This window comes from Onychostruthus taczanowskii, unplaced genomic scaffold (assembly GCF_017590055.1).
Source record: "Onychostruthus taczanowskii isolate IOZ18803 unplaced genomic scaffold, ASM1759005v1 scaffold9, whole genome shotgun sequence".
In the NCBI taxonomy this organism is placed as follows: Eukaryota; Metazoa; Chordata; class Aves; order Passeriformes; family Passeridae; genus Onychostruthus; species Onychostruthus taczanowskii.
Genome location: NW_024506993.1, coordinates 9094963 through 9114574, shown reverse-complemented (window position 1 = coordinate 9114574; position 19612 = coordinate 9094963). Strand labels below are relative to the sequence as shown.

The 19612-nt window shown below is 65.8% G+C and overlaps 7 protein-coding genes across 8 annotated transcripts in view; 6 read left to right on the top strand and 1 right to left on the bottom strand.

Moving 5' to 3' along the window:
• The first annotated feature begins 76 nt into the window (after positions 1–76).
• ARPC4 (actin related protein 2/3 complex subunit 4) lies at positions 77–2096 on the top strand. Its single transcript, XM_041425507.1, has 6 exons — positions 77–232; positions 423–541; positions 877–988; positions 1061–1156; positions 1295–1465; positions 1882–2096. The coding sequence occupies exons 1-6, from the start codon at positions 230–232 to the stop codon at positions 1885–1887; spliced, it is 507 nt and encodes a 168-aa protein (XP_041281441.1). The 5' UTR covers positions 77–229; the 3' UTR covers positions 1888–2096.
• A 116-nt stretch (positions 2097–2212) lies between these two features.
• On the top strand, positions 2213–6729 carry LOC121347127 (tubulin monoglycylase TTLL3-like). Its single transcript, XM_041425494.1, has 10 exons — positions 2213–3011; positions 3136–3447; positions 3568–3696; positions 3764–3878; positions 3976–4083; positions 4337–4505; positions 4580–4728; positions 4804–5050; positions 5128–5563; positions 5641–6729. The coding sequence occupies exons 1-10, from the start codon at positions 3000–3002 to the stop codon at positions 6550–6552; spliced, it is 2589 nt and encodes an 862-aa protein (XP_041281428.1). The 5' UTR covers positions 2213–2999; the 3' UTR covers positions 6553–6729.
• Positions 6730–6863: 134 nt separating this feature from the next.
• On the bottom strand, positions 6864–8994 carry RPUSD3 (RNA pseudouridine synthase D3). The gene is made up of 10 exons (XM_041425903.1): positions 8969–8994; positions 8686–8892; positions 8278–8345; positions 8157–8201; positions 7977–8073; positions 7781–7888; positions 7628–7712; positions 7432–7558; positions 7210–7349; positions 6864–7124 (listed from the first exon to the last, which is right to left on the bottom strand). The coding sequence occupies exons 1-10, from the start codon at positions 8992–8994 to the stop codon at positions 6954–6956; spliced, it is 1074 nt and encodes a 357-aa protein (XP_041281837.1). The 3' UTR covers positions 6864–6953.
• On the top strand, positions 8700–9862 carry JAGN1 (jagunal homolog 1). Of its 2 annotated transcripts, XM_041425504.1 has the most exons (3): positions 8700–8783; positions 8984–9081; positions 9160–9862. In XM_041425504.1, exons 2-3 carry the CDS (start codon positions 8993–8995, stop codon positions 9620–9622), a joined length of 552 nt encoding a protein of 183 aa, XP_041281438.1. In that variant the 5' UTR covers positions 8700–8783; positions 8984–8992; the 3' UTR covers positions 9623–9862. The 2 variants fall into 2 exon arrangements, with proteins under 2 accessions (XP_041281438.1, XP_041281439.1); XM_041425505.1 differs by having other exon boundaries at positions 8754–9081.
• IL17RE (interleukin 17 receptor E) lies at positions 9763–14247 on the top strand. The gene is made up of 16 exons (XM_041425902.1): positions 9763–10011; positions 10091–10106; positions 10567–10722; positions 10819–10925; positions 10996–11119; positions 11190–11329; positions 11411–11479; positions 11573–11639; positions 11728–11915; positions 12054–12101; positions 12205–12250; positions 12367–12515; positions 12586–12654; positions 12731–12782; positions 12858–12959; positions 13138–14247. The coding sequence occupies exons 1-16, from the start codon at positions 9763–9765 to the stop codon at positions 13743–13745; spliced, it is 2190 nt and encodes a 729-aa protein (XP_041281836.1). The 3' UTR covers positions 13746–14247.
• A 151-nt stretch (positions 14248–14398) lies between these two features.
• IL17RC (interleukin 17 receptor C) lies at positions 14399–18967 on the top strand. The gene is given in 19 exon segments (XM_041426065.1): positions 14399–14422; positions 14424–14489; positions 14491–14793; positions 14867–14888; positions 14973–15346; positions 15516–15627; positions 15694–15738; positions 15895–16034; positions 16226–16288; positions 16442–16496; positions 16595–16779; positions 16859–16909; positions 16993–17038; positions 17142–17254; positions 17362–17430; positions 17503–17560; positions 17686–17781; positions 17857–17895; positions 18347–18967. Coding segments are annotated over 19 exon segments (2469 nt in total). The 3' UTR covers positions 18955–18967.
• A 264-nt stretch (positions 18968–19231) lies between these two features.
• Positions 19232–19612, top strand: part of CRELD1 (cysteine rich with EGF like domains 1) — a 3548-nt gene continuing 3167 nt past the window's right edge. The window contains exons 1-2 of the mRNA XM_041425900.1: positions 19232–19235; positions 19554–19612. The exon at positions 19554–19612 is cut by the window's right edge and continues 180 nt beyond it. Of these exons, the coding sequence (XP_041281834.1) occupies positions 19232–19235; positions 19554–19612 (63 nt within the window). The remainder of the gene's footprint in view (positions 19236–19553) is intronic.

Sequence of the window (19612 nt, the reverse complement as noted above, 5' to 3'; positions counted from 1 at the left end):
CCCTAATATGGAAGCGATGACAGGCCTGTACCAAGCGCGGCACGGCGCGGGGGGGAGCCGCGCGATGTCTCGCCGCCGCCACCCGGCTCCGTGCCGCGGGGGGGCCAGGCCGCAGGGCGGGAGCCTCCCGCCGCCCCCCCCTCCCTCCCGCCGCAGTGGGAGGTGCCGAGCATCCCGGAAGAGGTGAACAGCCACTTCCGCCTGGCCGGACCGGAGCGCCGCTGCCACCATGGTAGGGCGGGGGGCGCCCCGTGAGGGGCGGTGGCAGCGGGGAGGCTGGGGAGGCTCGGAACCGGGGTCGGCGGAGTGAGCGGAGCTGCGGGGGCTGCGGGCTCTGGCCGGGGGCTGGGGCAGGGGAAGGGGGCGAGACCCGACTGCCGGGCTCCGGTCGGGGGTCTGACGCCGCCGCCGTGTCCCCGCAGACTGCCACGCTGCGCCCGTACCTGAACGCGGTGCGCGCCACGCTGCAGGCCGCGCTGTGCCTGGAGAACTTCTCCTCGCAGGTGGTGGAGCGGCACAACAAGCCCGAGGTGGAAGTCAGGTACGGCGGCGGGAGGGAGCACCCAGGGAGCCCTGCCGAGCCCTGGCTGCCCGCCCTGGGGGCCGCTGGCCCGTTCCTGCCGTGCCTTGGCCACCGCCAGCCCTGAGGCGCACGGCCGGCGCCGGCAGGGAGCCGGGGAGCTGCGGGAGGAGGAAGGGGATCTGGCTTGGGACCGAGGGAGCGTCTGCCCTCAGGAGGAACATCTTCGGGACGCGGAGGGAGATGAGATCCTGTAGCAAAGCCCCCACATGCCCGTGATCCCTGCGGCTCCCCTTCCCTGCTTCCCACGGTAAACGCTTCCTTCTGAGTCACTCCTGCCCTCCCTCTGTTTGCAGGAGCAGCAAAGAGCTGCTGTTGCAGCCGGTGATCATCAGCAGGAACGAGAAGGAGAAGGTCCTCATCGAGGGCTCCATTAACTCCGTGCGCGTCAGCATCGCCGTGAAGCAGGTCAGGGGCGTTTGGGCAGGGGGCTGGCAGCTCAGCCTGTGGGGAAGCCTCACTTCCCTTTTCTCTCTCCAGGCTGATGAGATCGAGAAGATCCTGTGCCACAAATTCATGCGCTTTATGATGATGAGGGCTGAGAACTTCTTTATTCTGCGCAGGAAGCCCGTGGAGGTGAGGTGACAGGGAGGGGACAAAGCGACTCCTGGCTCTGCTCCTGGCCCTGGGGGGTGTCCAGTGCAGAACTGGGATGTGAGCTTGCAAGGCCAGCAGTTTGGGTGCTAAACCCTAGGGTGCTTCTCTCTTGTGCAGGGTTATGATATCAGCTTCTTGATCACAAACTTCCACACGGAGCAGATGTACAAGCACAAGCTGGTGGACTTTGTCATCCACTTCATGGAGGAGATTGACAAGGAAATCAGTGAGATGAAACTCTCTGTCAACGCGAGGGCCCGCATCGTGGCAGAGGAGTTCCTGAAGAACGTGAGAAATGGGAGGAAGGGTGTCTGATTTTGGGAGTGGGGTCAAAGCCAGTGTGGCCGGGCCATTGTGCCTAGAGCCACCCTGTCCCATTAGTGCGGACAGGGTGACATCCTGCCCGAGGAACCTCTTGGGGACAGTGAGGAAAGGATGCCAATGGTGCTCGTATCCCCTTTGCTCATGAAGAGCCAGCTTTTGAGACCCCCAGAGCTTGCTCAGTGGCAGCAGCAGCCCTAGGGGATGAGACCCTCTTGGTGGGTGCTGAGATGGATGTCCGTGCCTGGGGAGGCAGCGGGAGAAGCTGAGCACGGATCCCTGCGAGCAGTGGCCACGCTCAGCCTCCATCCAGGTGCCAGGAGGGTGGTGAGGGATCTCGGGCGCCGCTAGCAGGGACTAACAGCCGTGTGTTTTCTCTCCAGTTTTAGGCCGTGGTGCAGGACCCCGTGGCTCCCCTGTGCTTGTGCCCGCCGGGCACCGTGCCTGTGCCTGCTCCCGTTTCTCGAGGACCGCGGGGCGGGGCCGGGCCCTGCCCGCCCCTCTCTGGGCTGGGCGGGAGCAGCCCCTGCTTGCGGCAGCGCGGCCCCGGCCGCTGCCCCTGTCTCGTCTTGTTTTTTAAACGGTCTTGTTTGCTGTATCCGCCTCTGTCTCCTCCCTCCCGCCGCTCTGGGCCACACCAGGGAATGGGGGAGGGCATGGGATGGAACGGGAGGGGCACAGTGCAGCAGCAGCAAACAGTGGGGTCAGCCCTGATGGCGTTTGAGGGGCCATGGGGGGTGTCAGGGGAGTATGAAAGGACTTGAAGTCGGCCTGGGGGCGGCAAGGGGCTTGGGTTCTGGGGCACAAAAGGATTTCGGGCAGGGTGTGAGGTTTGGGTGGGGGGAGGCTGGCTGTGCACACAGGGGCTGTTTGTGTTCCCTTCTGTGCAGTGGAGCCATCATGGCTGGAGCTGGGGCCGTGACATCACAGTGGTGCTGGGGTTGGGGGAGCCACATCCTGCATTCTGACATGAGTGGTACTGGGGTTTAGAGGCCATGTCCTCTGCTGGACTCCGACTTAAATCCCCAGCAGGACAGGGGAATAGGCCGACCTGCTTGGCACAGAGGAGGAAGAGCCACCCACAGCTCTCCTCAGGCTGCCATGGGACAGTGTGACCCAGAGAGCAGCACTGCAGGCACACAGCCCCACAGACAGGGACAGCACTTGAGCAGGGTACACTTCAGCCACCCCACAGCCCAGGAGGCTGGGGACAGGGGTACAGTGGGGCATCCCGGGACTGTGCGGTGCAGCTGGGACACTGGCACAAGGCTCAGCAGGTCGGAGACTACCCTTTCCAGGGCCCGAAGGTCAGGTCAGAGGCAGGCAGGTCAGTGCTTTCCACCTCTCCGTGCCTGCCCTGTGGACTGGGGATGTGGGGACAGTGGGCTCAGACAGGGCTGTCCTCACAGGGCATTCAGCAGCCACCACCACCAGCCACCAGGTTGGCTGCCAGCGCTTGCTTAACCTTGAGCAGCTCAAGAAGGCCAAGCTGTATGTGGAGATGGCCATTAAGGTGAGGGACCTGATTTCACACCCCTCCAATGCCACCTGCTTGCATTTATTGCATTTCTGGCTCAGGAGAGTTGAGCCAGAGGAACCAGGACTGGGGCAGGCTGAGCCCACTGGTCTCTGCACAGGAGAAGAAGATCTTCATGGTACAGGGCCCCTACCCCATCATCCGCCACCTGCTGCGAGCCCGGGGCTGGGTGGAGAGGAAGGTGCCCCGCTCGGGCAGGCAGCTGGAGCAGCACTGCGGGGACCAGAACAAGCAGCGGCTGCAGACAGGGCCAGGTGATGGCCGTGGTAGGCAGAGGGAGGTGCTGCTGCACCCACGTGGTGGGGCACAGCCTTTTCTGGGGACCCCAGACCCCCTGCACTACCAATGGCTACCTGCTGAGAAGGAGGAAGAGCAGTGTGATGAGGACCCCAATGGCATCCATGACCTCATGGTTAGCAGAGGGGGCTGGGGCTGAGCTCTGCCACGGCCCCAGGCATGGGCACAGCCTTGGACACGGGACGAGGGTGGGGTGGGGGCTCTGTGTCCCACCCTGGCTTCCTCCCTCTGCCAGTCCTACCTGGCACGGGACCAGCTGCCAAACTTTGTCTGGACCAACTTCCTCGAGGCCGTTGACCGCCAGCTGCTGCAGGAGGACATCATGCTGAACCACTATGCCCAGGTGGACGCGTTCACCACCAAGGTGGGAGGCTGGAGCCCTGGGGGAGGGGGATGGGGTCCAGTAGGGACTGACAACTTCCTCTGAACAGGAGGGGCTGTGCCTCAGCCTACAAAACCTGCCATGGATTGAGCAAGCTGACCCCAACACCTTCTTCCCCCGGTGCTACCGGCTGGCGACCACAGATGATCGAGAAGCTTTCATTGGTGAGCTGAAGGATGTTGCCCTCCTGTCCCTCCTTGTGCTCCCACTGCTCCACTGTCCTGTGCAGGACTGGCTGGGGATGATGCCTCCCTCTTGCAGAGGATTTCCGCCTGACAGCAGCACGCAGCCTGCTCAAACTGGCCCTGGAGGAGGCTGGGGACAGGCCAGTGAGGACTGAGCAAGTCCCAAACTCTGCCAGGGGGGAAGGTGAGTACATGGAGCTGGGCCTGGGGATGATGGCAGAGAGTACAGTGATAGGGACAACTGACGGCTGAGCTTGCAGGCACAGCCTCTGCCCATGGCTGTGGCCTGGGATCCCCCCTCCCTCCTCCTAGCCCAGCTTATCGGTGCTCTGCTCCCAGCCTCATCCCCATGCACCCAAAGCCACCCCATGTCACAGGGAAGCACTGGCCCCAAAGCTGCCATAGGAGTCACATCTCTCACCCCAAGCATTCCACAGCATGGTCAGGCTCCCCCCTGTACCCTGAGCTGGTGGAGGAAGCCCTGGAGGTCTGTAAGCAGCACCTGGGTGTTCTGCACCATGAGGACATCGACAGGAACACGCCATCCCCCAGCAGGACATGCATTGACTGGGACCACTTCCTGCAGCAATACTACCATGTGGCGCAGTGAGTGCTGAGTATGATGGGGGGACGGGGGGCACCACGGCAGGGCTGCTGCTGAGGCCCCCTTCCCCCCACAGTGAGGGGGCAGGGCTGGTGCTGACCAGGCAGCAGCGGAAGGAGTGCCAGAACCTGCTGCACAGCCTGGCAGAGAAGTTGCCCCAGCTTGACATGGAGGGCAAGCTCAACGTGTGGATCCTCAAGCCTGGTGCTGAATCCCAAGGCAGGGGTAAGGCTGGGGGAAGTGGGGAGCACACAGAAGCTCCCCGTTTAGGAGGGGTCCCACTATGACCGTGTTTCCCAGGCATCATCTGCATGACGCGGCTGGAGGAGATGCTGCAGCTGGCATGGAGCTGCACAGCACCCTCGGTGCAGGTGGGCAGATGGGTGGTGCAGAAGTACGTGGAGCGGCTGCTGACCATTTTCGGCACCAAATTCGACATCCGGCAATGGTTTGTTGTGACTGACTGGAAGCCGCTGACCGTCTGGTTCTACCAAGACTGCTACCTGCGCTTCTGCTCCCGGCCCTTCTCCCTGCATCACCTGGAGCGGTGAGCGCGCCCACCCTGGCTCCCCACACCCCAGCACCCTGGCACCCCCTGACCCAGCCCCACTCTCCCTGCCCCAGTGCCAGGCACCTCTGCAACGTCTCTGTCCAGAAGTGGTACAAGACCTCACCAGACCAGGACCCCCGCGTGCCCCCCGACAAGATCTGGTCAAACAAGCAGTTCCAGGAATACCTGGCGCAGCTGGGGCAGGCGGATGCTTGGCACAAGGTGCTGGTGCCCGGCATGAAGGCGGCGATCCTGAACGCTCTGCGCAGCGCCCGGGACCGGGTGCGCTTCCGCAAGGGCAACTTCGAGCTCTATGGGGCCGACTTTGTTGTCGGGGAGGACTGCCAGCCCTGGCTGCTGGAGATCAACTCCTGCCCCACCATGAGCCCCTCCTCGGCAGTGACCCGACGGCTCTGTGCCAATGTCCAGCGGGACACGCTGTGCCTCGTGCTCGACCGCAAGGACAACCCCACCTGCTCCATTGGAGCGTTTGAGCTCATCTACAAGGAGGTAGGCTGGGGGGATGGGGGCCAGACACCCCCCCCCCAGAGACTCAGAGCCCCCCACTACCTGCTGTCTTCCTGCAGGCAGCTGTGCCCAAGACTCTGTCAGCACGTGTGAAGCTGACGGTCAAAGGCTGTTCCCTGAAGAACCTCCAGTCAGCACAAGAGGAAGCCCAGGACAAGCCCCCCACCCCTGTGGCCAATACTCTCCATGACCCCGTGTCTACAGAGCCCAGAGCCACCCATGTAGCCAAACGAGCATGGGATCAATTCCCCACCGCTGTGCCCAGTGTCCCCAAGCTCCCTGTGTCCCCAGGGGCCAGAGCCACCCGTGTACACAAGCGAGCACAGCGTCAATTCTCCACCACTGTGTCCCGTGTCCCCAGGCTCGCCCTGTCCCCAGGGGGCAGAGCCACCCAGGCGCCCCGGAGATCACGGCATCGATCTCCTGCCATGGTGCCCAGTGCTTTCAAGTCCCCTGTGTCCCCCAGGGGCAGAACCACCCAGGGGACTCAGCCCAGAGCAGCAGCAAAGAAGCTGCCTCCTCTGGAGCAACAGAGCCACTGCCCTTCCACCCGCTCTGACCCCCCAGCACCACCAAAGCCTCGGGGCTCCTCTGCTGGGAGGCAGGGGCTGCCACGGCTCGGTCACCTGCCCCAAATCACTGGCTGTCCCCTGGATTGGGTGCCGATGCCACCACCCCGGGGAACCCCCAGAAACCCCTGGCTAGCCCAGGGTTGTGCACGCTCCTTCCCTCCTGCCAAGCCCCTGCAACAACCTCTGTCTGCACAGAGCACCAGAACCTTGTGCCTGGAGCACAAGGACACAGCAGCTCCCAATGGGAGGCAGAAGACTTGGGACACTGAGACACGCCCAGGAGTGAACAGCTCCCTGCCTGTCCTTGCTGAGCCAACGCTGGCTGCCTCTGATCCCAAAGAGCTCTCACTGCTGTGCCGTGGTACTCAGCTCCTCCCGCGCTTTAATATAATTCTGTGATAAGGAGTCTGTCCCTTCTGTGTGTGAGAGTTGTGGGGAAGGCTAGGACTGTCCCTGGGATGGGGCTGCGGGTGGGAACTGAGGCTGCCAGGGCAGAGAGCAGGCAGGAAAAGCTGCCTTTGCTCCTGCCTATGGTTGCCCTTGCCAGACAGAGCTGCAGTGGGTGATGACACTGCTGAATTCTAGCACTTGGAACCAGGGCAGGCAGAGAGTAGTGGCAGGGCTGGTGTCCCCAGAGGAACAGCCAGGAGAAATGCACCATCTGTAGGCCAAGAAAAGAACTGAGTGCTGGGCCACCCAACAGGGTGGGATCCTGTTGGATCCCCCAACAGGGGGGGATTTTAATGGGGTGGCAGAGAGCAGAAAGGTGGACTGGGTGTCCCCCTGCAGCACTAGGGCTCCTAGTCCTCAGGCAGCCCTAGACACCGCAGAGTGTGCAGGAAGTAGGGTGGTGGGGGAGCACAGAGGGGGCCCTCGGGCAGCACTAGCTCCTGCAGGTGGATGTGGAGTGGGAGGTGATGGAGCTGCTGTGGAGAAAGGCCCAGCCGGGACAGCAACTCCTCATCCAGTACCTGCAGTGTGAGAGGGCAGCTCAGTGGGATCTCTGAGGGCTGTATGTGCTGAATGCCCCACCCAGCATCCACCCTGGCCACGTACCTGTGTGCGGGGCGGGGCAGTCTCGAGGGTCAGAAAGAAGGGCACTCCCAGCACCCTGCCCACGCGGGACGAGTGCCTATGGTCACCCAGGGCCGGGCACAGCAGCAGTGCCAGGTGCACCTGGAGCTGTTCTGGGAAGGCTGGGGAGGAACAGGGAGAAGGTGAGATTGCAGGGGTCAGGAAGCATGCCTGGGGTGGCAGAGGTGCTGGAGGGCCACTCACCCGTCCTGGGCTGGAGCTGGAGGAGGGCACAGCCCCCCAGGGCACTCAGCACCCGGTAGCGTGTCAGGGTGCTCTTCACATCCTTCCTGGCCAGGCTGCGGCGTCCTGGGGCTGGGACTGGCACCGCCTGCAGAGCACAGCCCTCAGCACTCCCTGGGGTATCCTCTGTGCCCCCATCCCACTGTCACCCCCTTACCATGCCTCTGTCCCCCTGCTGCTGCCAGCACAGCCCCGAGGAGATTTCACCCTCCACCTCTGCTGGGACTCCCACGGTGATGGCACTGCAGGGTAAGGTGATGAGAAAGGGACAGGACCCCCATGCCAGCATGGCAGGGTCCCAAGGACTCACCGATATGTGGCAGGGTACTGGCCTCTCACACGAGCATTGGTGAAGAACTGTTGGAGCTTCTTAGTGGTGTGGTAGCAGCTGGACAGGAGGACAAGGCCAGAATACTCCCTGTGGGACATGGCTGCTTGAAACCTGGAGAGGGAAAGGCAGCCCCAGCTCCATACCAGGACCTCCAGCCTGAACCCTCCTACCACACCTGGCAGGAGCCTTCACCACGTGGAGCTCAGCAGCGAGGCCCAGGCGTCGTCTCAGTGCCGGCAGCAGCGCATCCAGGCTCAGGTCCCCAGAACGCCCTGGGGAGATGCTGGCAGCTCAGCTGAGCCTCCCATGAGACACCCCCACGCCTGCAGACCCTCCATTGCTGTCCTGTACTCACCCAGAACGGGGAGGCCGGGGGGTTTGTTCAGTGCCAGCAGGGCTCCTAGCGAGGGGAAGGCTGGTCAGGATGTACCTCCCTCACCGTGTCCCCTGCCCCCATTCTCCCCTGTCGCAGGTACCTTCCCGGTGCACCACGGAGCCCTCCAACAGCCTCAGCGTCTCCTTGGGGCCCAGCAGCCGCCTCCACCTGCAGGGGATGGAGTGGGCAAGGGGACACAGGGGGGACTTCCCTCAGCACCCATCCTGCACCCCACTCTGCGTGTCCATAAATCTCACCCACCACGGTCCGCCCTCCTCTCCACGTGTCTCTGCACCCTCATGCTTCCCCAGCCCCTCTGTGCCCAGACATCTGCAGCCCCACAGGTTCATCCCCAATCCCACACGCCCCATAACCCAACCTCACAACCCCTCTGCACCCACGCGTGCGCGTCCCCAGCGGGCTCCCAGCAGCCGCCACGCGTGTGCCCCTCCAGGTGCCAGCACACCCATGGGCACAGACCCGCACCCCGCACATAACCCGTGTATACCCCGTGTATACCCCGTGCCGAGCGGCGCCCCCGGCATCCGGAGCCGGCGGCCGCGGCCATAGAGCAGCGGAAGCGCGGGCAGAGGGTCCCGCCCGCAGGTGCGGCACGGCGGGGAGCGGCGGGCCGGGGGTGACACCCCGGGGGGGATCACCGCGGGGATGTCCCGGAGGGCCGGGCGGACACGGGGAGGGAGCCCCGGGGCTGTCGCTGTGGGAGGGAGGCCCGGGGGGCTTGTGCCGGGGCTGCGCTGGGGAGGCGGGCAGGGAGGGCGGCCCCGCCTGACGCCGTGTCTCCCCAGGACAGCGCCATGGCCTCCCGCGGGGGTCCCCGCGCCGCCGGCACCGACGGCAGCGACTTCCAGCACCGGGAGCGCGTGGCCTCGCACTACCAGATGAGGTAGGTGTCCCCTTTCCCGGGATTCCGGGGGGACACGCGACCCCAGCAGGCCCTGATGGCCCCGCACTCTCTCCCCAGCGTGACGCTCAAGTCGGAGATCAAGAAGCTGATCTACACGCATGTGGTCATCTGGCTGCTGCTCCTGGCCCAGATGGTCGTGGGGCACCTCAAGCTGCTGCCCCACGACCAGGTGGCCATGCCCTACCAGTGGGAGTATCCCTACCTGCTGAGCATCCTGCCCTCCCTCCTGGGCCTCCTGTCCTTCCCCCGCAACAACATCAGCTACCTGGTACTCTCCATGATCAGCACCGGCCTCTTCTCCATCGCTCCGCTCATCTACGGGGCCATGGAGATGTTCCCCATGGCACAGCAGCTGTACCGCCACGGCAAAGCTTACCGCTTCATCTTCGGCTTCTCGGCCGTCTCGGTCATGTACCTGGTGGTGGTGGTGGCCGCGCAGGTGCATGGCTGGCAACTCTACTACAGCAAAAAGCTGCTGGACTCCTGGTTCACTAGCACGCAGGAGAAGAAGAGGAAATGAGCGGGGATAGGTGGGCTCCGTGAGGTGCTGCAGCTCTGCAGTTCAGTCCTGTGGGGCAGCGCTGGCGCAGCTCCGGTGGGTGGGGGATCCTCGGGGACCACGGCGTGGGTGTCTGAGCCGCACCACGGCCCCGAGCTCGCATGCAAGGGGGAGACCCCCGAGGGCTGGGGCCGTGTAGGGTCCCTGGGGTGCGTGCCCCTTCCTCCGCGTGTTGCTCTGTGGAAATAAAGCACCGTCCGCGCTCCCACGCGTGTCTGCGCCGCAGGAAGCGCCGCCTGGCGCGGGGGGGGCCGGCGGGGCCGCACGTGCCGGTGCTGCTGCTGCTGCTGCTGCTGCTACCGTCCGGGACCGGGGCCGCCGTGACCCGCCTCCGGGTCTCCGCCAACTTCGTGAGCGCCGGGGAAGGGAAGTGGCGGGGGAAGGTGGGGGCGGGCGGCGCCGCGCTCACCCCCGTCTCTTTGCTTGCAGGAGTGCCGGGCCACCGGTGAGTAGCGCGGGGCAGGGCTGTCAGCGCGGGGCTGCTCCTGCCCGGCCATACCGGCTGCAGGGTGCGGCGGGATGGTGGGGCATCCCCTGCCCGCGGCTACTGGGTCCCGGAGAATCGGGGGCGGGGCGCTCCAGGTTTCCGGGCACCGGGCTCCCCGCTTCCGAGGACTCCCGATCCCCAAAACTTCCTGGCTCCTGGGGCTCCCCGCTTCCAAAGACTCCTGATCCCCGGGTCTCCCTGTTTCCGAGCACTCCCGAACCCCAAGGATTCCCGCTTCCGAGGACTCCGAATCACCGAGGCTCCCGGTTTGTCAGGGCTCTGGATCCCCGGGGCACCTCCCTTCCGACTACACCTCCCCGGGGCTCTCTCCCCCTTCCAAGCATTCCCAGTCCCCGGGGCTCCTGCTGCCTGCGGGACCCCCGGCGCACGGCCGCCCCCGTCTGCTCTCCCCCTGCAGCCGACAGGACGCTGAGCCGGCCCCGCTGCCGCCGCGCTTCCCGCCCCGGGCCGCCGCTGGAGCCGCCCGCCCTGTCGCTGAGCCGTGCCCGGCTGTGCCTGCCCGCGCAGCCCTGCCAGCCCTGCCTGCGGGTGCGCCTGGCCCTGCCCACCTCAGGTACGGGCGGGGGTGGCGAGGCCGGGCATCCCCGTGGCTGGGGACACGCAGCCAGTCCCCCCACTCGTGTCAGCACCCCACGCCGGTTTCTCGCAGAGCTCGACGGTGTCCGGGGACTGCAGCTCAGCTTCCTGGAGCTGGGCTCCAACCGGGCTGGCTGGCTGCACGTTTGGCAGCGACGCCGGGTGTTGGGCAGCTCAGCGGTGAGTCTGCGGAGGAGGAGCGGGCACACCGGGGCCCGGAGTCCCCCCACTGAGCCCCTGCTCCCCGCAGTGGCAGGTGCAGTTCGACTGCTTCCCGGCAGAGAGCGGGCGGCGAGTCCTCGTCTCCCTTCGCACCATCCCAGATCGGGGCTTGGCCCTAAGCTGCAGCCATATGGTCACCGCTGAGCCACCCGGTGAGACTGAAGGGCTTGGGAGGTGTCCTGGGGGGACGCCGCTCCGAGCTGACCCCTGCCTGCTCCGCAGGGCCTGTCTTTACCCATGCTTGGGTCCCTGAGGTGCGGGCCATTGAGGTGTGGGTGCCCGCGGGTCCTGCCCTCCTGGTGCGGCTGTGCCACCAGCTGGCTCTGGAGTGTGAGGAGCTGCCCCGGCCCTTCCACCAGCAGGTAACAGCTCTGCCCCACGACACTCCTGTCACAGACTGGGGGACACAATCCCTGCCAGCTGATGCTCCCTCCATGTTGCAGGTGCTGGTGCCAGGAGGCCACCACATCTCACTGCCCTATGAGTTCCTAGTGCCCTGCCTGTGCATTGAGGTGGGTTGCCCTCCCCTACAGCCATCACAGCCCCTTTGCCCTCGCATTGGGTGGGACATATCCTGCTCTGACCATCATGCTCTGCTTCCCCAGGCCTCCTACTCCCACCACGACAGCCCACGGAGCAAACACTGCCCCTTCCATGACCGGCCAGATGCCTGTGAGTGCCTGGTGCCTGTGGGGAGGGGAGCTGAGTCCCAGGGGTGTCCCTTGCTGTCTCCCCACCCCACGGATGTGGTGCCCCACAGATGGCTCCGAGCTGTGGTCCTCGGTGCGCTTCCATGACTACAGCACCAGCAGCAAGGACCAGATGGTGATGGTGCTGAGTGCCAGCTGCCCCCTGCACCCACGGGCCACCCTCTGCTGGAGGGAGGCAGCAGATGAGGCTGCACCCTGTCACGACATCCCAAATTCCACAGCCAGTGAGGATGAGCAGGTGAGGGCTCCTGGTCTTGAGGTGTCACAGGATGTGGGACCATGTCACTCGCTGGGGCATCCACTGGATCTCAGGGTCCCTACAGGGCAGTGGGTGGGTCAGAGATGGTAACTGTGACACACTCTCCATTTGTTCCAGATGTATGTACTGGACAAGGTGGATGTGCACCCCCAGCTCTGCTTCCGAGTAAGCCCCTGTGGGTGGGTGGGCACCATCTCGGAATGGGCTGGGGGGCTGTGGTGAGTGTGGGCAGCTCACCCTGCCCTTTATTGATCCCACCTCCCCTCAGTTCTCCTACAAGAACAGCAGTCATGTGGAGTGTCCCCACCAGCCAGGTGAGTCCTGTGGGGGGCGGCAGCCCTAGGCTAAGCACAGCCCTGCCCTGGGGTCCCTTGCAGCCCTCACCCTGTTGGGCATCCCACAACCTTCCCTCTCTCTCTGGTGGCCGCAGAGACTGCCTGGAATGTCTCAGTGAGTGTCTGGGGGCTCCAGCTGCACCTGCACCTCACCTCCCGCATCCCTGCGGCCTTCAGTGCAGCCCTGTGCCAGCGCCGGGGTGGGCAGTGTGAACCCGAGGCCCCGCTCTACACTGTCACACAGGTGAGTGGTGCAGGGCTGGGGGGGCGTGGTGGGGACAGACCCTCACTGACCCTGCCCTCGTACTTTGCAGCCAGAGGGCTCTGCTCCGGGCGAGTTGGCGCTGCTGCTGCCAGTGCAGGTCCTGGGCAGCTGCGTGCTGGTAAGGTGACCCTTGTGCATCATCTGTGCTATGGGGGACCCAGCATGGTCCCCCTCTTACCCAGCCCCTTCCCCAGGTGTGGCGCTCGGACGTGCATTTTGCTCGGAAGCAGCTGCTCTGTCCCGATGGTGAGAGAGGGTCCTGGAGGGGACTCAGGGGGCAGTGGAAATGGGCAGACAGCCCCTTTACTGCCCCTCTCCCAGTCTCCCACAGGCACTTCGGGCTGCTGGGGCTGGTGCTGGCACTGGGACTGGTGGTGATTGTGCTTCTCCTCAACTGCTGTGGTGCCTGGAGGCCAAATGATGGTGAGGAGCACCCAAGGGGGCTGCAGGAGGGACAGCAAGAGGGGCTGGAGTGACAGGGGATGCCAGTTCCTGGGCTGCAGGGTGTCCCAGGATGGTGGATGGCAGATGCTGTTGGATCCCAGGGGATGCCAGTAGGACATGGAGCTGAGTTGTCACTGCTGTCCCCTCCACCCTGCAGGTGTCCCTGGCAGGCGCCCCGTGCTGCTGCTGTACTCACCAGACTCAGAGGAGCACCTGGGGCTGGTGTGTGCCCTGGCCGAGCGGCTGCGCTCGGGGCTGGGCTGCGACGTGCGCCTGGACCTGTGGGAAGCGGGTGGCTTGGGCCAGGCGGGTGCCCTGCCCTGGCTCTACGCCCAGCGGGGCCGCGTGGGCCGCCAGCGTGGCACGGTCCTCCTCCTCTGGAGCCGCGGCAGTGCCCGGCTCTTCCATCGGTGGCAGGTCGGGATGGCCGACGGGACGCCCGGGGATGCCCATGACATTTTTGGGGCAGCCATGGCCTGCCTGCACGGGGAGCTGGGGGCGGCGGGCCGCGGCGGCGGGTGGGTCCTGGCGTACTTCAGCCGGCTCTGCAGCCCCCGCGATGTCCCCCGACCCCTTCGGCCCCTGCCCACCTACCGCCTGCCCCGACAGCTGCCCGGCCTGCTGGGGGCCCTGCGGGGCAGCCCCCCGGCCCCTCGCCGCTGCCGCTGGGGCAGGGCAGGGGGCCTCCTGCATCGGCTGCTGGAGGTGGGGGCTAGCGAGGGCAGTCCCCCGCCCCAGCCCCCCGGGGCAGCTTCTGGCACCTGAGTGCCCAGGCTGGGCCTGAGCTGGGCATGGCTGCAGGGGATGCAGGGCTGGGCGCAGCCCCCCGGTGAGGGCAGGGGTTCTGCCAGGAAAAGGCAGGGCTCAGATGAGCATGTGCCCACTGCAGCTGCAGGAGGGGCACCCATGGGTGCCCCAGGAAGGGCTGCGGGAGTCCAAGCAGGACTGGCCTCAGTCAAGGAGTGTGCTGCTGGGGCCGGAGCGAGCTTCCAGCTGTCATGTGTGGCCAGGAGCGGAGATGCTGTCCCGAGCAGGGGCAGCTTTATTCCCATACAGGGACCTGCTCCAAAGGAGAGCCCACAGAAGCCCCTTCGGATGCCACAGCCAAGCGAGGAGTTGGGGTGGTGCAGGAAGAAGCTGAGATGGGGAGGCTCCCTGCCCTGCCCACGCACAGGTGGCTAGAGGGGTGGGTGCTGGGCACAGCCCGGCTCTTTGCCTCGACATTGCCAGCAGGACTTGCTCTGGGGTGCAAGCAATAAAGGTGTTATTTCACCCTGCCCTGTTGTGTCTCTGGTGTACCGGGGGAGATTTGTTGCTCTCCTGGAGGGCTGGGGGCTGCCCAGTGCTCCTCTGCAGCACGGAGCGGTAAGAGGACGCACCCGGCTGGGCACAGCCCGTACCGGCACGGCCGCCACACCATGTCCCACAGCCGCTGCGGCTGCCGGGGGCCAGCCTGGCGCCGTGCCCGTGCCATGGAGCCAACTCGGCTCTGTGGGGCCCCAAGCCCTCCCCAGGGTGGCGGGACACGGAGCCCTCCGAGGTCGGTGCGGGAACGGGAGGCCCCACCCCGAGGCGGCCGCTGACGCCACGCAAGGAGCCGGGTGTCCGGGATCGGAGCAGGAAGCGGGAGCCGTCGGCGGCGGTGGGGCCCGTGGAGCCGGGAGAGCGGCTGCTGGCGAGCAGCCAGCGTGGGGCCGGGGCACCCCGAGGCCCCGGCCCCAGCATGCACGCACTGGGGCAGCTCCTGCTGGTGCTGGTGGTGGGGTCGGCGGGTGGCCGTGGGGACCCCCGCGACACCCTGGCCTGCTCCCAGGTGGGTTGGTGTCACCGGCGCGCAGGCGGCGGGCACCTGGCACCGCCGCCGGCCTCACCCCTGCCTCCCCCAGGGCCTCACCTGCCGCCTCTTGGGTAAGTGCCCTCACCGTGCCATGGCCCCCACCCCGCCCAGGGCATGGGGACTCCACCTCCATGCTGCCCTCTCTGTGCCCCCAGACACCGATGTGCTGTGCGGGACAGAGCCCCCGGGGCCCCGGCACGAACTGGCCCTGGCTCGTCTGCGGCTGGAGCCGGCGCTGCGCTGCACCGAGCCCACGGCCTGTGTGCCCTGCCTGGAGGCACGAGTGCGCCTGGCCTTGCCATCTGCCACCAGCACCGGCACCGAGTCCCGCCTCTCCGTGCAGCCAGGCACCTCTGGGACAGAGGATAGCGGTGATGGGGGACAGTGGTCACCAGCGACTGGGGCCACCTCGTCCCAGCCCAACATTACTGGGCTGCTGCTGCTCTCTGGGCATGCGTATGCCTCATCCCGCTGCGTGGCCGTGGAGGTCTGGGCACCCTTGGGCCCCACACTGCGCGGCCGAAGCGTGGTACGTAGCTGTGGGGCACCAGGGATCACTGTCAGTCCCTGGGCACTGGGAATGTGGGTGCTGGCATCAGCGCATCTGTGGCGTGGGGGTCCCGTTCCCGTGCCCTGGGGAGGTTGGTGCTGCCGGTGCCGGTGCCTCACCGCAGTGGGGTGGTGGTTTTCCTGCCCAGGGTTGGGTGATCTTCCGGTGCTTTGAGGCGCCGCTGGGCTCCGAACTCCACATCTCAGCCTACATGAACTCGCGGGGCCGGCAGAGGCTGAGCCAGCAGCAGCGGGTGCCAGGTAAGCCCCGGCAGGTCCCCTGCAGTGGCCCCAGCCCCGCTGCCCACTGATTCGCTGTCCCCGCAGACTGTTCGTGGCCCGCAGCACAGGCTGCTGTCCCCCAGTGCCAAGGTAGGTGCTGGCATCACCCGCCTCGGTTTTCATCCCCTGGGGAGAGCCGGGCAGTGGACACCAGGGGCGAGAGTGACCCTGGGGGTCCGTGCCCCTTGCCATGGTGCTGGGTGGGCAGTGCCAGGAGCTGGGTGACCTGAGCTGCCTGTCATACAGTGCCCAGGCTGCAGGTCTCCCCGGGGCAGAAGGAGGTGGTTGTGGAGGTGGAGGGGGCTGCAGTAGGGCACAGCTACACCCTCCGGCTCTACCACAACCATAGCCGTGGCGCCAGTGGGCCGGGGCGTGTGGTGACCATGGTGAGTATGCACCCTGTTCCCTGGCCCTCCACCCTGTCTGTTCTCCGGTCGCTGCCCTCCTCCCCGTTCCCGAGAAGCCATGTCTGTGTTACAGGCAGTGTGCTGGGAGAGGGTCCCCTGGGAGCAGATCCCCCTGGGTGACCCTGCTGGTGGCAATTTCCACGGGGTGACCCACATCTGGTTGCTGGTAGCAGAGCAGTCCTGTGAACTATGTCCTGCCTGCCGATGAGGTGCTGCCCTGTCTCTGCCTGCAGGTGGGCATGGACCAGGCACTGCGGGGGTGGCAGGATAAGTGGCCACTAAAGAGGGGCTCCAAGCTCCATATATCTCCCTCTGGCATCCCAAGGGGGCCGGCCAGGCCATGGTCACAGCATAAATGCTTTTCTTGTCTTTCTCCCCACTCCCAGGTCTGGCTGGAAACCCAGGACCCACTGCGGGCCACCCTGTGCCCCTTCTTTCATGGTACCTTCACTCTGAGGCTGGGCTTTAGGGGGCTGGGACACAGGGGGACTTGAGGAGACACCACACGGAGTGACAGTCCTCTCCTGGTGCCACTGCAGATGCTGAGGCCTGGGACAGACTGTGGGCGCAGAGCCGGCTGGTCCTGCACATCGAGGGGCAGGTGCTGACCTGCTCCCTCTCAGCCCCCTGCGACCTCCTGGCTGAGCTGGTGCCCTGCTGGCAGCCAGTGCCCTCCGGGCCCTGCCAAGCCCTCCCTGGCCTGCAGCAGCCTGCCGGGGGGAAGGTGAGTGGGGCTCTGTGGGGCGCTGGGGGCTTTGGGAAGGACGGTGGTGACAGTTACGGAGCATCCCTTGCACTCACAGGGACCTCAGGAGTTTGGAGGGCTGCGGCCACACCCCAACCTCTGCGTGCAGGTAGGACAGTGCTCTGCCCCACAGCTGCCCCATGCGCAGCCCCACATCACCCCCAGGCACTATCAATCCACTCTCTGGGGCAGGTGTGGAGCGATGGGCAGGTCCGGCTGACCCAGTGCCTGCGGGACCGTGAGTACTGCTGGGGTGGGAGGGTAGTGGCAGCCTGTGGGTCCAGCGTGGGGGAGCCCTCCTTGGCCTCCCCTCGCCACCTCCCCAGCTGGCACATTCCCAGGAGCGCTGCCCGGCCGCGCCGATGACCTCCTGCTGCTGCAGCACGGGGAGAATGCCTCACTGTGTGCCGTGGAGCGAGGTGCCTGCACACCCCTTGCCAGCTTCACCAGCAGGGTAAAGAGGAAGGGACCCCATGTCCTGGCAGCAGTGGCACTGGTGGCACAGGGACCCCTGTGTCCAGCAGTGGTGGCGCTGCTGTCTGACCTGCTGTGCTCTTGCAGGGAGCAGGGCAGCCTGGCCTGCTGGAGCAGGATCTGCAGCGGGACGTGGCAGTGGGGCAGTGCCAGCAGGTCAGTGTGAGCAGCCAGTGGGCAGTGGGAAGGGACTGGGCAATGTCTGACATGTCCCTGTGTCCCCCACAGCTGTGGCACCCATCGAACAGGACTGGGGTTGTGCTCTGGGCCTGTCCCCTGCACAAGTGTGAGTGTTGACAGCCACGGTGGGGGAGAGGAGGGAGGGCTGAGGGAGGGAACGCCCCTGTGGAGCCACTGGAGACCTTTGTTGGGTGCCGGGGGCCCTTGGTGGATGCAGATCCTGCCCCGCAGACCTGCGCACCCACTGGGCACTGGTGTGGATGGGGGTGCTGCTGGGAGCCGCCTGTCTCCTGCTGCTGCTCTTGATGAAGAAGGAGGACATGAAAGGTGAGTGGTGCACTTCTGGGGGCTCTGCCTGGCCTGGGACCCCTCCTGGGACCTCACTGCCTTTCCTCCCTGCAGGATGGCTGAAATCCCTGAGGGCTGGCTATGGCTCCAACGGTGAGTGTGGGTTGAGCCTGGGGCCTTGTGGGGAGTGGGCAGTCTATGCCTATCCCAGAGGGGTCAGAGGACAGAGTGAGGGGGTCCCTCACCCAGATTAGTTCATGTTTTCCTGCCTGACAGGGTAGGTAGGGGTGTAGGGAAACAGAGAAGAGCGTAAGAACCCTGTGGGGAGTGGGGGGGGACAGATTGCAACCTGCCTCCCACCATGTCTGTCCCTTAGGGTAGGGAAAGGGTTTGGCAAGGGGACTGAGAGACTCACGTCAGTGGTGGTCTCAGCTGCTTCCCATCGTGGCTGTTCTTTAGCTGGGGTACAGGGAGTGCTGCAGGGCTTGGGCGACAGAGGCAGGGGACGGTCTGCCCCATCGTGGGTGCTTCCCAGCCTGGCTCCCACCACAGCGTGGGTACAGGGTGCCTAGAGGGATCCAGGCACTGACGATCTCCCCCTCAGGTCCTCTGCAGGGCCGGCGGGCCCTGCTGGTGCACGCAGCAGAGCCGGTGGCGGAGCGGGCAGCGTGTGCCCTGATGGCAGCTCTGCACTCACTGGGGCTGACGGTGGTGGCAGCACCGGGCGGTGGCAGCGGGGTAGCAGCTTTGGGGCCACTGCCCTGGCTGCACGCCCAGCACCACCGGGCACTGCGTGACAGTGACACCATCATCCTCCTCCTCTCTCCGGCAGCCGTGGCTGCTGCACAGCAGTGGGACGCCGGGGCCAGGGTTGTACCAGAGTCCGGGGCCGCTGAAAGCAGCCTTGGGCCCCGGCACAGCCCTGACCCTGACGATGTCCCCGCTGTGGCACCCTGCGAGGTGTTTGCGGCGGCTCTGTCCTGTGCCATGCCAGTGCTGGCGGTGGCTGATGGGCGCTACGTGGTGGCCCGGCTGGAGGCCTTGGTGCCAGCAGTGCCCCCAGCCCTGCGGGCAGCCCCTGCCTTCGCGCTGCCCAGCGAGATGGAGGGGTTCTTGCAGGCACTGGCGGGCCCAGCTCGGCGGAGGGGCCGGTGTCCAGGGCCGTACGTGGCGGCAGTGGCCGAGGCTGTGCAGCGGGCGGTAGGAGAATAAAGCGGTGACAGTGCTTTTGCTGAGTCCAGCTCTGAGTCCAGCAGGGATTGGCATGGGTTGGGAAGGGGTGATGGGGTGGACTCGGATGGCATGGAGAGGGATGATGGGGAGGTATAGGGCAGTGGGACAGGAAGGGACTGGGCTGTTTGGGGCGTGAAAGGGAAGGAGGTTTTTTGGTTGGAGGGTGGATGGGGAACTAGACCAGTTTAGGGGTATGAAGGGGAACTGGACCAGTTTGGGGTGGTGGTGGGGAACTGGACAAGTTCATTGAGGCATGATGGGCAACTAGAACAGTTTGCGGGAAAGTGCGAGAACAAATTGGACCAGTTTAGGGTGAGATGAGGGGGAACTGGGCAAATTTGGGTGCACTGAGGGAAAACTGGGTAAATTTGGGTACAGTGGGAAGAAACTGGACCAGCTTGAGTGGAAGGGGTGAAGGTGAACCCTCGTGGTTTGGCTGGGGTGGGGGGGGATGTTTAGAGGCCAGGCGAGGACCGGACCGGTGCGCCCGGGGTAGCCGGCCCCGCTCCGTGCGGGATCACCGACCGCAGCCCGTCCGCGGTACCCCGCCCCGGGCCTTTGCCCGCGGCCCCTTTAAGGCGCTGGTGGGCGGGCCCGGGGCGCGGCGCGGATTGGCTGGGAGCGGGGGGCCGGCGGC